The sequence below is a fragment of the Sturnus vulgaris genome, chromosome 6 (assembly GCF_052056855.1).
Source record: "Sturnus vulgaris isolate bStuVul1 chromosome 6, bStuVul1.hap1, whole genome shotgun sequence".
NCBI lineage: Eukaryota > Metazoa > Chordata > Aves > Passeriformes > Sturnidae > Sturnus > Sturnus vulgaris.
The window spans coordinates 46,304,230-46,319,530 of NC_142248.1; the positions used below are offsets into that span (position 1 = coordinate 46,304,230).

The following is a 15,301-nucleotide window of genomic DNA, read 5'->3' on the forward strand; positions in this document are numbered from 1 at the left end:
AGGAAAGAAATGCCGGTGGAAACTTCCTCTTGTCATCGTCCCGGAGCGCTCTGCTTCCCCGGGCTGGTAATAAAGAGAACAGAAATAAGGAATAATGTGCTGCTGACTCTCCTAAATCTACACTTTTCAGCGCTTTCTGCTCAAGCTGGTCATTCTGAGGGACTCTAAACCACACAGAAGGCCAGCAATAAATCTGAATAAAGTGATGCCCTGTGCAGGGACCGGCCCCTCTCCTTCTCGGGGGGGACTGGGGAGCCCCTGCTCAGCTGCTGCCTGCCTGCCCCTATTATCCCAGCCACCCTCGTGCATCTCAGCTGCTGGCCCATCTGGAGCAGAGATGAAAGGCCAGCCTTTAATTCGTGCTTTGTGTGCCTCTGCTGTGTCCCCCCTTGGTCCCCCGTCACGGGTGCCGGAGGTGGCTGCGCACGCCGGGGCTCTGATGATGCTGACCTCATTATTTTGACTGCTGGGTGATGCCAGGCAGTCTCCAGCTCCTCAGGTAGGAGGCTGGGGTAGATTTCCACCCCCCTCCCCAGTGTGGAAGAGCTGCTGAATAATTCAGGCAGGAGGAGGCATCTTGGGTCACCTTGTGCAGCGCTGCGTGCCGGAGCCGCCTGCCTAAGATGGAGGTTGTGCAGGATTGCAGGATCTCCGGGATGCTGGCAGCTCCCTGCACCCACTGACTGCAGGTAGGCACCAGCCCTGGCCCTGCTGCTCGTTCCTGCTGCTTTCTGTGCTGGGAAGCCCAAAAATCCCTTCCCCGGGTTTCGTCATGGGGATGTGCGAGGTCGCCACGGTGCCAGAATCTCACCTGGGCTGTAGGACAGGTGTGGTCCATGCACCTGATGCTCTTTTCCTTTCGGGATTGTGTTTTTCCTGCTGGTTTTACGGGATTCCCAATGCTGGGCTTGGCCAGGGTGGGTTTTTGGGCTCTCTGCTGTTGTGGCATTGAGAGGGGTGATCCCAGTGCTCCAGGATGCTCGGGGATATATTGGGAGGTGACATTTAGCTCTCTGCACTAACTGGGGAAACTGGTTCTGGCGGTGTAGCAGTAGGGTCAGGTGCTGGAGACATCTCTGGGAGGGCAGGAGGTGGCTGACCCTGAAGATAAGAGGTTCAGAAATGCTTGGGGAGCTCTGTGGGTTGGAGTCATCTTTGCTGGAGGCTTGGCTGTGAGTTTTGGGGCTGCTGGAATGTGCAGGCAGGGCTCCCTGACACCAGGACCCAGCCAGTGTCAGGCCCTGTGGGTGCAGGTGGGAAATGGGGCTGCTGCTGTGGGAATGGAAACGAGTTTGTTGCCTTCCTCCTGCTCGCAGGCACCTGAGGTTTTGGGTGCTGCCTCCTCCCGTGTGCCTCGGGTCGAATGTGTCTGTGCCCTCCCTCCTCCCCACAGCGCTTGGGCGCCGCGAAAATCAGCTCAGGAGGGATTTGGGGGGAGGGAAATGGGACAGGGAGGGTGTGAGGCTCAGGTGGAGGGATTGTGTGTGTTCCCTGGAGTGTCCCTGGCCATCCTTGTCCGTGGCAGTGCAGGAGGAAGGACAGCCTGGGCTGTCCCTGTCCCATGGGCTCTGCAGGCTGCCTGGCACCAGCCCTGCATCCCTCACAGATGTGGGGTCCAGAGGATGCTGTGCCTTGGCATCTGCAGCCAGTGCAATCAGGGGCACGGCTGCTGCACTGCCTGCCCTGGAGATTTTCTGGCTCTTGGAGCAGCTCTGCTTGTTCTGGGATGTCCAGGAGTGCTGCTGGTGACACAGGGAGCCCTGCGAGGAGCAGAGGGGGCTCTGCTCCCTGTGGAGATTCCTCCATGGCAGGGCTGGATGGGGAGGGGGTTTGGGTAGGACCCCCTGTTTTGGGAAATGTGGCTGACACGACCTGCAGCAGTCACAAAACCAGAATTCCCGTGGCTGGCTGCTGTGGGGCCATGGGTGAGGCTGGCCAAACATCCTGGGATGTCCAGTTGGGTCATTGGCACACCAGGTCCCTGCATTGTCACCCAGGGATGGTGGCACATCCACACCAAGGCTGTGTGGTGGCACTGGGTGACACTGCTGGCCCCCAGAGCCAGCCAGGAGCCCTGGGCCAGGCTGAACAAACAGATCCAGGCAAATTCTACATTTCAGATGGGAAATTTCCCTCTACTGCCCTGCCAGAAGAACTCCTGGGGCTGTGATCCTCTGTTAGCAATGGATGAGAGGGGTGAAAACGTGACTTGGAGGGGAAGATGAAGGCTGAGGCAAATTTGCTGTGGGCTTTGTGTGCCTGGTGCAGGACACCAGGAATATTTTGGCTGTCCCCATGCTGGGGTCAGCTCTGCTCTGGGTTTGCTGCCTGTCAAACCCTTCTCTGCCTTCAGCCAGGGTTTGACCTGAGATACCTGAGGGAGAGCAGCACAGGGAGTGCTCGATTTTTGGGAGTTTTTTCCCAACCTAAAGCATTCCATGATCCCAGCTTTGGTGCAGGGGGGTGCTCCTGGAGGGGGTGGCTGCCCTGAAGGATTTGGGGTCTCCTGCCCTGCCCTCCCCATGCAGAACCCCACTCTTCACTCCTGCAGCTGCTGAGCTGTTGTTGGGTTGTTTATCTTCTCACCAAAGCATCACCTGCAACACCTGGGGATCCCTGGAGCTCAAGGGAACAATTTTCCCCTGCAGCACCTCAGCTGAGCCAAACAAGCCTCTCCTGGAGTCAGCATGAGGTGGCACGTAGGGACAGGGCCGTGCCACATGGGGCTGGCCCGGCCACCTGGGCTGTCCCCTCCCGAGGGTTTGGCTCTGCTGGCTTTTTCCCCTCGGTCTTTCTGCTCGTCCAGTGGGATGGGAGAGGCTGGAGCAGTGGTGGAGCTCTTAATGCAGCCAAACACGGCCCCAAACATCCTCGTGGGCAGCTCCTGTGCCAGCCCTTGGGGCGTTTTGCTGTCCCATGCCACCGGTGGTCACCTGCCCTGTCTTTTCCCACAGGTGAGCGTGGCAGGCTATGGGATGGATGAAGCTGAGCAGGACCAGTATGAAGCTCGCCTCAAGGAGCTCTTTGACAGCTTTGACAGCACGGGCACGGGGTCCCTGGGGCAGGAGGAGCTCACTGACCTCTGCCACATGCTGCACCTGGAGGAGGTGGCCCCGGCACTGCAGCAGACCCTGCTCCAAGGAAACCTCCTAGGCAGGGTAAGGATCTGGGGGCATGCAGGGGGCTGGGGAGCCAGGCAGTGCCTGCATGCATGGGATGGTCTTGGGAAGAGACTGATGGCTGTGATTTGTGTATATCCAGCATTCCTGAGGCTCTGGTGCCACAGGACTCGTGGGGTCTGGTCAGCAGGGTGGGCACAGGGAAACTTCCAAGAGCAGAATTGGTGATGAGAGAGAAGGGAACTGCTCTGTCTGCCTTGACTGGAGGTGCTCTGAAACTCAGGAACCACCACTTTAGGCTGAGCCTTGTGCACTGCTGTGCTCCCCCAGTGCCCAAGGCAAGTGGCAGGTCCTGGCTGTCCTTGTGCTGGCATTTGGCTCACGCTGTGTTCCTGCTGCTGCTGGCCTGGGTCACCTCCCCAAACCAGCTCACCAGGTGCTTGCACAAACTCTGAGCTACTTAAGGTGGGACAAAGACCTAAATCCAGGGCTTGAGCCTGTGATTTACACTGGCTTAAGCTGTAGTTAGACTGGTGGGGCTGTGTGCAGTCACACATGTTTCTCTAAGGTAGAGAATATTGTCCTGCTCAGGCAGTCACTGTCTGAGCCACCTTTGTCCACGTTACCTGCTGTTGGTGGCTTCCCAAAGCCATTTTTCAGTTGTACCTTTATGGAGTTAAAAGCCAGGGCACTGAGCAGAAGCTGCTTGCCCTTGTGGGGATCTCCACGTTCAGAGTGGATGTCCTTGTGTTCTGCATTACGTCTTTCCCGGCCCGCCGTGCTCAGACTGCATTAGATCCTTCCCTGGAAATCACCCTGAAATCCCATCACTGCTCATTAAAATCAGAAAAAAATGGGGCAGGGCAGCCAGGGCTTTCAGTAGACAAGCAGCCATCCCGACTCCAATTTCCAATCAAACTGCGGTTTTCACAAACAAAATAAATCCTTTAACGAACAAAGGGATTTTTCCTTTTTCCTCCTCTTCCTCTCCTGCCCTGGGGCTGCAGCTCTTCTGCTGACAGTGAGTGGAGCTGGAGCAGGGATGGATCCAGGCAGAGGTTGTTGACCTTTAGAGTTGCAGTGTGGCATTTTCTGGAGTACCAGAGACTTTCTGTGCTGCTCTGTCATCTTGAGCATCTGGCACTTGGATGCTGTTATCAAAGAATCCTGGAATGGTTTGGGTTGGAAGGACCTTAAAGATCATCCAGTTCCAACCCCCTGTCATGGGCAGGGACACCTTCCACTGTCCCAAGTGCTCCAAGCCCCATCCAACCTGACCTTGGACACTGCCAGGGATCCAGGGGCAGCCACAGCTTCTCTGGGCACCCTGTGCCAGGGCCTCACCACCCTCTCAGGGAAGAATTCCTTCCCAATATTTAATTTAAATCTATTTTCCATTTACCTTAAAAAGCCATTTTCCCTTGCCCTATCACCTGGCTTTGCCAAGTGTGGGATGGTGGCATGGAGAGAAAGGAAGGGCAGATGTGGCTGTCACAGCTGGTCAGGGCACCAAACCCCCCTGTTAAATCATCCTGAGTGCCCCATCCCACTCACCCCATCCCAACCCGGAGCTCCATCCCTGCAGGGCACGAGGCATCCCATTTTATTTCATTCCCCCTTTGTCTCTGGGGCTGGTTCTCCCTTCCAGCCTGCCACACGAGCCTCAGGACAATCTTTGTCTCCTGCCTCTGCTCCCCTCTCCTGTCTCGTTAGCAGCAGATTTAATGGCCCTGGATCCTTGTGGTTTCCTAGGATCTCACTGGGAGAATAGCAGCAAAAATGCTGCTCCCTGAGCACAGACTTGTTGCACCTGCCCTGCCAGCCCCTGGCTGCAGATGGTCCCAGCCTTTGTCTGCCTGCACTTCCAGGGGCTGGGATTTATGGGAGGGCACTGGGGAGGGGGGCAGAGGGGGAAGGTTTTTGTCTGCTCAGGGGCAGCTCGTGCTTGCCTTTGTGCCTGGGCTCTGCTCCAGGGATGAATGCTCTGGGATCATCACAGAATCCTGGAATGGTTTGGCTTGGAAGGGGATCTTAAAGATCACCTCACTGACCCCCTGCCCTGGGCAGGGACTGGGAGCTGAGCTGGTGTCCAGAGAGGGGCTGGAAGTGCTGGGAGGGTTTGGGGATTAACAGGGTCTGGTGTGGGGGTGTAAATCCTGCCCTGTGGCAGAGCCAAACCCCTGCAGAACTGCTTTCCTCACACATCGTGTGCAGGGGTGATGCTGGCAGCAATTCCTGGGGTTCCTCAGGATTGCTGTTTCCCCTCGCCCTTGGTGGCAGGAGAGAGGGGATGGGTGTGGCTGTGCCTGTCTGTCTGTGCCCTTTAATTAGCAGCAAACCAGAGGTGTCTTGGGGACAGTGCTCATGGGCTTGGGCTGTGCAGGGATTGGGGTGAGCCTGGAAGTCTTTCCCCATCCCTGGAAGTGTCCAAGGCCGGGTTGGACAGGACTTGGAGCAGCCTGGGACAGTGGAAGGTGTCCCTGCCCGTGGCAGGGGGTGGATGAGATGGGCTTTAAGCCTCTTTCCAACCCAAATCCTTGTGGGATTGTGAAGTTGGGCACCTCTGTGCAGGGCTTGTCCTTGGTGCTGTCCTTGAGCAGGGATGGGGAGCTCAGGTTCCACCTGCACCACTGCATTCCCAGCCTGCAGCAAGGACAGCCACCCTGCCCGGGCTCCTGCAGTGCCACTGCTGTGACCTCCTGTAAAATATCCTCCCCCTGTGCCCACAGTGATGCTGTTCCCCTGGAGCACTGTGGGGTTTTCCATGCCCTCTTCTGATGTTTCTCCAAGATCGGTTTGTTAGGAGCTGAAGGAATGGCTGGAGCTGTGCCAGGGGAGGTTTGGGTTGGATTTCAGGAAAGGTTCTATCCCCAGAGGGTGCTGGGCACTGCCCAGGCTGCCAGGGAATGGTGACATTCCCGAGGCTCCAGGAGTGCTGGGACACCAGGGATGCCCAGGGTGGGATTGTTGAGGGGTCTGTGCAGGGCCAGGAGCTGCTCTGGCTGATCCCTGTGGATCAGGATATTCTATGATTCTCCCTCTCCCCCAGCAGACATTTCCAGAAAGGAGTTTTTAAACAGGGACAGAGCTTTGGGAATGGGGCTGTGCTGGAAGGAGCCACTGCTGCCAGCCTGTCCTGGGTGTGCCATGGCAGGGACACTGCAGGGAGCAGCAGGTACCTTGGCACAGGCTCACGGCTCTTTCTAGTGCTAATCAGTCCCAGCTTCAGAGGGAGCTGCCTGGGAAGAGGCTCTGGGATTTCTCAGAGGAGCTGGGGTTGCTCAGCAGCCACAGCTTTGGTTGGTCCCTGCTTGCCTTGGGAGGCTGGGCTGGGCTGGGCTGGCAGTGCCTCTGTGCTGCTGTGTTTGTCTTGTTTGCCTCTGATTTGCTTGTTCTGGGAAGATTCTCCTCGCTGGGGAGTCGGCCTGGCTGTGCAGTGGGGTTTTTGCAGGGATGTGTGTGCTGTCCCTGATCCTGGGTGGGCATGACAGCACATTGTGCATCACCTTCCAAACCCCCATTGCCTTCTGGCTGGTCTGATCAGCCCCAAATTGCTGAGAGACCCCCGTGAGCAGACACAAATCAGCAATACCAAACCAGAATTGTACAATCAGAGTGGTTTGGGTTGGAAGGGACCTTAAAGCTCATCTTGTTCCACCCCTGCCATGGCAGGGACACCTTCCACTGTCCCAGGATGCTCCAAGCCCATCCAGCCTGGCCTTGTGTTGGATTTTTCTGACCTAGAGATGGGGCAACTCAGAAGCATTTTAAAAAACTTTTATTCCATTTTTAGTCTCATGTGAAGGGTGAGACAACACAGATGTTATAATTCACACTATCACAATCAGAAGCCTCTCAATTGCCCCAGCTCTGGGTCAGAAAAGGGCAAAATCCAACAGGCTTGGCCACTTGCAGGGATGGGGAACCTGTGCCAGGGCCTCCCCACCCTTGCAGGAGGATTTCTGCAGCATTTGTGGCTTTGCTGTGTCTTGGCTGGCTTTGTGCTCCAGCCCAGCTCTAATTTTATCAGTGGTGTTTCTCTGAGCACCCTCTGCATGCAGACACGCCACAGCCAAGGTCAAACGTGCACCACAGACTGGTTTTGCTGGTTATCTGGTGTTAGGAAAACCTCCTGCCCATCTTGAGGAAAAAAATCTCCCCACTCTTGCCAGCTGGGACTCCAGCTCCAGGGTGAGGAGGGCACTGGGGAACCCCCTGGGCCCGTCCCTGTGCTGCTGCTTTGCATTTGAGACGCTGCTGAGCAGCACGGGAGGGTGGCCACAGCCTGATCTCCTCCTTGGGATGTGGTGGCCATGGTAAAATCGTGATGTGACCACAGGGCTGGGGCCATCTGTCCTTGTGCAGCTGAGCAAGGGCTCAGCTCTTCCTCCTTCCTCCTCCTCCTCCTCATTAGCTCTGGGGCTCATTTCACAGAGCAGGTGATGGCAGTGGTGCTGCACACCTGCCCTGATGGTTTGACTTTATTTCATTTATTGAATTCCGTGTGTTTGCATGAGGGATGCAAAGTGGATTCTTGCTTTTTTTGCCCATCCAAACCCAGCACCCATCCAAGGGATTGGCTCTGTGTGTTGTCACAGTTCACTTGCTGAGAGGATCCCATGGGGAGGGAACCTGTAATTTGAACACCCTCATGTTTTATTCATCCTCATTTAGTCTAAATGTCAAGTTGGTTTTTTTTTTTTTTTTTTCTTTTTAATCGGGGAAATTCTCCTATCTCTGTAAACTGTCCTTTCTGAAGTACACCAGTGTCTGGAAATGGATGGCAGCAATTAGTATTCAGATGAAGGCATTCCTGATGAGCTCCTCTGCTGAACAGATTTTTCAATTGTGTTTAAAAAACATTTTAAATGGTTTAAAGCCTCAGGAGTGGCATGAGCTGCTCCCCTGCACCTCCATGGCTCACCTGTGTCCCCTCCCTACTGGGGAGCTTGTTGATATTTTTTTGAGCTTGCTTGACCCCCAAAAACTGAACTTTGCTGCTTGTGCCTCCCCCAGCAGTTTGAAAATCCCTCTGACTGCAGCAGTCTTTGCCCTCTGCCAGCCAGAGCAGCCTAGCTGGGTTTCTTTAAATACAAAATCTTTTGTTCCATGCTAAAAATTCTTCTAAGATTTATTTAGCCAATAGAAATGGTAGCAGCCAGCTCTGCCTCGCCACTGACCCATGTCAAATAGCTTCTCCAGCTGTCCCTGGGTGTCCCTGTCCCCCAGGGCTGGAATTGCTGACATTCCCCAGCACTGGGAGGATGCTGCAGCCTCTTTGTGGCTCTTCCTGGCTGGGAGGCAGGAGGCTTTCCAGGAAGGCACAGATGGGGGAAAAAAAAAAAAAAAAAAAAAAAAAAGGAGGAAAAAAAATCCCCCTGAGTGGCAGGATCATCTCTCTGTTTTTCCCAGACACTCTCCAGGTTTAGTATTCCTTGTTCAGCCCTCCCAGAGTTACAGGAGCTGGGGCAGGGCTGCCCTGGGAAGGGAGGGATTTTTCTGCCATCCACATTGGGAAGTGGTTTTTGAAGCTTAATTAGGGCAGTGGAGCATTTCCACAATGGAGTATTCATCCCTGATGGGAATGGTCTCATTGTAGGAGCCTCTGACCCTGGCCAGGTCACCTCCAGTGGTGGAGATGCTCCTTTGGACATTATTTTGGCTTCTTGCTCGATGGAAAAACCCAACCAGTGCATGAAATCCGAGGTGCTGGCTGTGTCTTCATGTCCCCTGCTGTCACTTCTCCAGGGTTCCTTCGTGCCCCTTGCTCAGGGGTTGGCACAGGGCTGCTGATCTGAGTGATTCCCACTGCTGCCCATCTTCCTGCTGCATTATTTGCCTCATATTTAACTCCCTCCACCAGCTGATTTCTTCTTTTCTTCCTTTTTTTTTTTTTTTTTTCCTCCCACAGGTCCACTTTGATCAGTTTAAAGAAGCACTTATCCTCATCTTATCCAGAACCCTGTCAAATGAAGAGCACTTCCAAGAAGCAGGTAAATACTGAAATGACCTAAAATATTCCATTTTCATTGGCAAAGCAGCTGTGGGTGGCTCTCACAGAAGAACTTAGAAGAGAAAAGTGCATTTTAGGTGCTGCCATCCAAGCAGAAAAGGCTGATCTTGGGAGCAAAGGGAGTTGAGGTCAGTTGTGGAACCTTGCACAAAGGTGTTTTCAGAGCCACTGGGTATTTCTATCCCATTCCCATGATCCAAATGCCCAGGGAGGCACAGGATGGCTGTGAGCAGAGAGCTGCAGCACACTTGAGATGTCTCCTGGCTGTGACATGGGCTCAGGTCTCTCCATCCCACACCACTCCTGGTGGCCAGGGATGTTTCAGGATGTGGCCAGGCAGACAAAAAGCTGATTTCCTGCTGCTGAGGGATTTTCCCAGCTGGAGCTGGTGTTGGTTTTTATGTTTTCTGAAGGGTTTTTTTTTATTTTTTACAAGTCTGTTCTGTTTCCTTGTGTCTGAGATGAGCAGGGTGTAGGGAAATTCCGTGTAATTCTCCCAGGGAACAATCAGGCTGCTCCAGAGCTGTTCCTGAACAAATGAAGGCCCTGAGAAACCAGGTGGGGGCTGGTCAGAGAATTCCAGGATGGTTTGAGTGGGAAGGGACCAGTCCCACCCCCTGCCATGGGCAGGGACACCTTCCACTATCCCAGGTTGCTCCAATTCCCAACCTTGGACACTTCCAGGGATGGGGCAGTGACTCCTCAGTGTCCTGGTTTTTCCTTTCTTTGTTTCAGTGTGCCTTGAAAATGTGGCTTTTCAGGCTTTCCTTGGCAGGAAATCTGGTTTCAGCTTCAATGTTTTCCCCCCTGTCAGTGCACTGGGAGCTGTGGGGCTGAGCCCCTGCAGCCCCAGCTGCTGCCACACCTGTATGTAAATCCCTAATCCTGTCTTTGGAACAGCAGGGGGAGTGAAATCCCCCAAGGAGAAAAAGGCTTAGCAAAAGGGGAGAGGGAATTCTCCAGGTTTCCTCAACTGGAGCATCCCACTCTGAGGAGAGCAGCCTGCCAGCAAAATTACAACTTTCCCCTTTAAATAGGCTGCAAAAAACCACAGGGCTGGAGAGGTGTGATTGATGGATTATTTTTTTTTTTTTCTTTTCCACCTCTCGTTTCCAAAGCTCTTTAATGCTTAAAGCTCTTGCACCTGGCGTTCCTTAATGGAATTTCCAAGTGCAGGTGAGTGGGTGCTCAGAGGGGGGAGCATCCCTTCCATCCCCCTGGGGAAGGAGCTGGCACAGAGCAACCCCAGTGAGGCAGAACTAATCCAGCATTCTGCATTTATTGGGGTATCATATGGCTGAGAAGCTCCAGCTTGATTGAAATGTAAATAAATCTTCCAGGAACAGCTAAATTTGGGGTTATCACAGGGGAAATGACAAGTGAAGCTGGAGAGCTCTCCTTGGGGACACTCTTAGCTGGGCTAGGGATGGCAGGAAATCAAAGGGTGTGGGGCACAGGTAGGGAGCCAGAGCCAGGCAGGCCTGGGAGGCATTTTATTTTTAATGTGTTTTGACAGGTTGGTTAATGCCAAAGTCTTTGCTTCTTTTAATTTAGATCAAACTGGAGATTTGGAGAACAAGCTGCTTTGTGCTGGTGGTGTCAAACTGTCAGGGAGTGTGGAAATGCTGGTGTTCCAGCCTGCCCCAGGCTTGGGAAAAATTGAGTTAAGAGCTCTAAATCGTATCATTTAAATGAAAATTTAATTTGGGAGGGAGGGGAGGGGGGAGAAGCAGAGATTGTCAGGCTGTTTGCTGTGGAAGGAAGTGGCTGTGATGGTTTTATCCAGGGATTTGGGTGATGGGAAGGTCACTGTGGGGGTTGTGACATCCCAAGGGAATGCCACATCCTTGTCCCCATGGATGCTCTCAGCTCAGGGGGGAGGGTTTGGCACAAGGAGGGTGACAGCAAGGACGTGGGGCTGTTGGGGGCTCAGAGAATTGGGGCTGTTCAGGTGGAGAAGAGAAGCTTTGGGAACACCTTACAGTGTTTGCAGTGCCTGAAGGGAGCCAAGAAGAAACAGGGACAGGGATTATTTACACAGGACAAGGGGAAATGGCTTTGAGCTGCCAGAGGGCAGGGATGGATGGGATATTGGGAAAAAATTCCTCTCTGTGAGGGTGGGGAGGGACTGGAATGGAATTCCCAGAGAAGCTGTGGCTGCCCCTGGATCCCTGGAATGCCCAAGGCCAGGCTGGATGGGGTTTGGAGCAGACTGGGACAGTGGAAGGTGTCCCTGCCCATGGCAGGAGATGATTTTCGAGGTCCCTTCCACCCAAACTGCTTCTGTGACAGAGCTCTGGGGACAAGGAACCAAAACTGCTGCAGTTCCTGCAGAAGCAGCTGATTGGGGTTTCCTAATTTTGGGGGGAAGCACTCAGGCTTGCAGAGAGCAGCTGATACATTTATATATTATACATTTATATTTTATCTTATTTTTTTTTCTTGGCAAAGAGGCTGAATTCCCTTTGCAGAGGGAGGGCTGGCAGGGAGGATGGTGCTGCAGGCACTTTGCCTGGGAAGGAGCTCTGGAAACCAAGGCAGGCAGAGCTCTGTAATCAGCTCTGTCCCCTCGAGGGTGTCAGTGTGGGGACACAGACCCAGCTGTGAGCCAGAGCATCAGCTGGCTGGGCAAAGCCTGCCTCTGCTGGGAAGAGGCATGGGGGCATTCCAGGAAAAGCAGAAAAATGCTTGAATGTGGTTTAAAATAATCACTATTTCAGCTCTTGAGATCAGGCTGGGTGCTGCTGCCACTGCTGCTCTTTGTTCAAATGAGGGGGGGGCTTGGGGACAATAAAATAGATAGAAGGGTGGTGAAAAGAATGGCCAAAAAAAAAAAAATCAGTTGTGTGGGTGATTAGGGGGAAAAAAATAAATCATGCTTTTTTCCTGCCCATTATAGCAAATAAAAAGTGCGTGGAAGCTGGGCTAGGAAGGGATTACTGGGGTGGAGTGCAGGATTACAGGAACACCCAGGAGAAATTAAAGAGCAGTTTGACGCCATCATCCCTTCAGGCACGAGAGGGTTTGGGTTTTTTCCCCTTCCTCGTGGGTTTTTTTTTTCTCCTTCTGGACACAACAGAACTGCCCTCTAAAAGAAAGGGCTGGTGGGGATGATGCCCTTGGGAAGGAAAAGGGGAAAGGTTGTTCAGGTGGCTGCAACACTGGGATAAAAGTGTCACTGCCCAGACAGGTGTGGTTGATGCCACAGAGTATTTTTGGGTCAAAACCCAAAAACTGATGGATTTTTTTTTGGATTGTGGTGACCCTGCCATGACTCCTTTCCCCCACTGCTGAGCCTGAATTATGAAAGAGGACTTGGAGCAGTTCAGACATACCTGGTGCCTCAGGGGATTAGGATTTAGCAGATCCTGGCTGCCTTGTGCTTTGCCCAGCAGTTGGAATATCCCTCCTTTCCAAATCTTAAGCAGCAGAGAAATTAATTTCACCTCTAAACGCTGGGATTGTGGGATGAGGGTCTTCCTGCTCTAAACCCCCTTTTGTCTGTGCTGCAGGGCTTTGATGCCAGACCCAGGGAAGGGGAGCCCCCCCCTCCCTCCCCATCTGAGAGCAGAGCAGGATTTTGAAATGACTTATCTGGTGCAGAAAGGCAGAAAATCAAGTGTAAATCTCCAGCCATGGAGATGTTTCACTGCTGGGATGGATGGGGGGAGTGAGAGAGGGAATTGATGGTTTCTGGCCAGGGCACTGAAATCGGGGAGGTCTCGTGAAATGCAGACTTGGGGGACTTGGGGAGGGGTTGTTTTATTTCAAGGGGCACTTTGAGGGCCACAAACCCTCTGGGCAGTGGGCAGGAAGGTGAAAGGCTTCAGCCTGGGGGCACTTCAGACCCCAGTGTCTAATTAGGCACCAGCTCTGGAGTGTGTTTTACTAAGCCCACGCTTTGCCAAGGGCTGTAGAAAGCGAGGAGGGCTCAACCTATTTTATTTTTCCTATTTTTTTCCTCTTTCTTGGTGATTTATCAGTCGCACAATAGTGAGAGTCTGAGCAGCAGCATCTCACCTTGCTCGTGGTGGGAGGAGTGGGTACCAAAGCATCCTTTCCTCTGTTCTGGGGGATATTTGGCATTTTTGGGGATAAATAGCACACATGGGGATCTGCTTCAGTGAAAGGTTTGATTTTTGACATGTCCCTCTCCTGTCCTCTGACAGCACATGTGGGCTGAGCAGCTCTTTCCATCTAAGGTTGGACTCGATGACCTCAGAGGTCTTTTCCCACCTTAATGATTCCCTAACCCTTCCTCCTCAGCTTTGCCTGGGAGTGAGAACCTGTTCAGCTCATCAGGGAATTTCCTGCATTCAGGCAGCTTTGGCTGCTTTTTGCTTTTGTGTGTGCTCAGCATTCCCTAAATGCTGGAAATGATGGGAACATCAAGGGCACCGGGTTGGGAAAGCAGGAGGTGGAGAGGCTTAGAGGATGCTGCAGGTGTGGGAGGTGTCCGTGCCCACCTGGCTGAGAGGTGATGGTGCTGGAGAGGGATTTGTGCTTCCAGGGATGGGGCTGCAGGATGTGATAAGGGAAGAGCTGTAACCAGTGTTAACAAAAACTCTGGAAATGGGATTTCAGGGTGCCTGAGCTGGGATCCCCTCAGCAGCTGGGCTCGGGCACAGCTGCTTTGGAAGTTGGAGCAAACTTTGTTCTCCTCAAGCTGTGAAGGGTCACCTTTCCCTCCCAGGGATGTGAAGCTCGAGAACAGTTTTGTTTTTTTTTTAATTACAAAAGGCAAACAAGCTCACCCGTAGTGCTCAGAGCAAAGAGAAGAGAGAAATCAGCTGCCAGCCTGCAAAAGCTTGAAACACAAAAGTGGGAGATGCTCCTGTTGTTCCCATTCCTGTGCTTGCAGGGAGCACAGCGTGATGGCTCTTGTGTGTCAGTGTCACGGGGCAGTTTGGGTTGCAAGGGACTTGAAAAACCATCTCATTCCAACCCCCTGCCATGAGCAGAACACCTTTCACTAGACCACTGAATCCCCAGCTGCAACAAAACAGGATTCCTGGGGAAATCCAGGAAGGAAATTTAGCTGTAGCTTCACTATTGCTGAATTCCAGCTCCTTCCCCCTCCTCCATCTCTCCAAAGACAGATGGAGGTACTGCTCTGTCTTAGGAATAATAAAAATGATTTCTGAAGAGAAACAAAGCCGCCAGCCTTCTCTTGTGCAGGAGGGAGAAAATAACTGGGTGAATGAGTAGCCACAAATATTAGCATTTCAGAGAGAGCTGCTGGATGGAGATTGTTCACCACCGGGCGGGCTTTAATAGGAGTGATAAGGTTTGCTTTTGTTCTGGGGCTCTTCCTTAATCAGCCTGTCTCCTCCTGATTTTTCTATCGGTGCACTCCATCACCCAACTTTCATGTGCTGAGTCCCAGCTGCAGCAAATCTTGTTAGAATGGCCTTGTTCAAACACGGGCTCCGGGTTTGTTCCCTAGAGCTGCACCGTGCCTGGATGGAGTGCAGGGCTGCAGGAATCAAAGCACTCCTCAGCCTGTGTATTTTATAATTCATTGCATAGCTAAGTTGTGGAATATATATATATATTTTTTTTTTTTGCCTCTAACAAGCTTGAAGCCTTTTCTTCCATATCTAAAGGAATATTATCCGAGGAGGCATTTGGGCAGGGGGGTTTGGAGACCCACTGCTTTCCCTGTGTCCTTTGTCAGTGGTGGAACAGCTTCCCTGTGCCTTATTAGTATTGCACTCCTGCATTTCTTTTATATCAGAGCCCTCTGCAAATAAAATTTTCAAAAGCTGCTGCTCTTGCCACTGCGAATGGTGGAAAATAAAAGATGATGGAGTCCTGGGGGGGTTTCAGCAGTCAGGTTAGCAAACACTGAAACAAAGAGTGGCACGGAGCCTTCCCCTAATTGAATCCCTGGTTAATTTGGTCCTTCGTTTAATTTGCCCCCTGCTCCAGACGTCGGAGGATTCTCACTGAAAACAGCCCAAAATGTGCTTATTTATTTTTTTTTGTTTTGATCCTGGCCTGAGAGTGCTCCTGGATAATTCAGTCCCCAAAGGCAGGAGCTTGCTGGGGGAAGCTGGAGCCGGGGAATGTGGAGCCCCTGTAATTAGATGACAACTCCAAAGGGTTATTTAGATCCTGCAGTTGGCTTTGACTGCTCAGCACAGGCTGGGACCTGCCCCATCGTCAC

At 52.8% G+C, this 15,301-nt stretch overlaps 1 protein-coding gene across 6 annotated transcripts in view; it reads left to right on the plus strand.

The window, feature by feature from the left end:
- Positions 1-422: 422 nt before the first annotated feature.
- Positions 423-15,301, plus strand: part of NIN (ninein) — a 56,466-nt gene continuing 41,587 nt past the window's right edge. For 2 of the 6 annotated variants that reach the window (XM_088166426.1, XM_014885899.2), the window contains exons 1-3: positions 431-689; positions 2,955-3,158; positions 9,031-9,112. In XM_088166426.1, coding sequence (XP_088022552.1) covers positions 2,976-3,158; positions 9,031-9,112 — 265 coding nt within the window. In that variant the 5' untranslated portion in view covers positions 431-689; positions 2,955-2,975. Of the gene's footprint in view, positions 690-2,954; positions 3,159-9,030; positions 9,113-15,301 lie in introns of all 6 variants that reach the window. The other 4 variants (XM_088166428.1, XM_088166427.1, XM_088166425.1 and 1 more) reach the window with 4 other exon arrangements.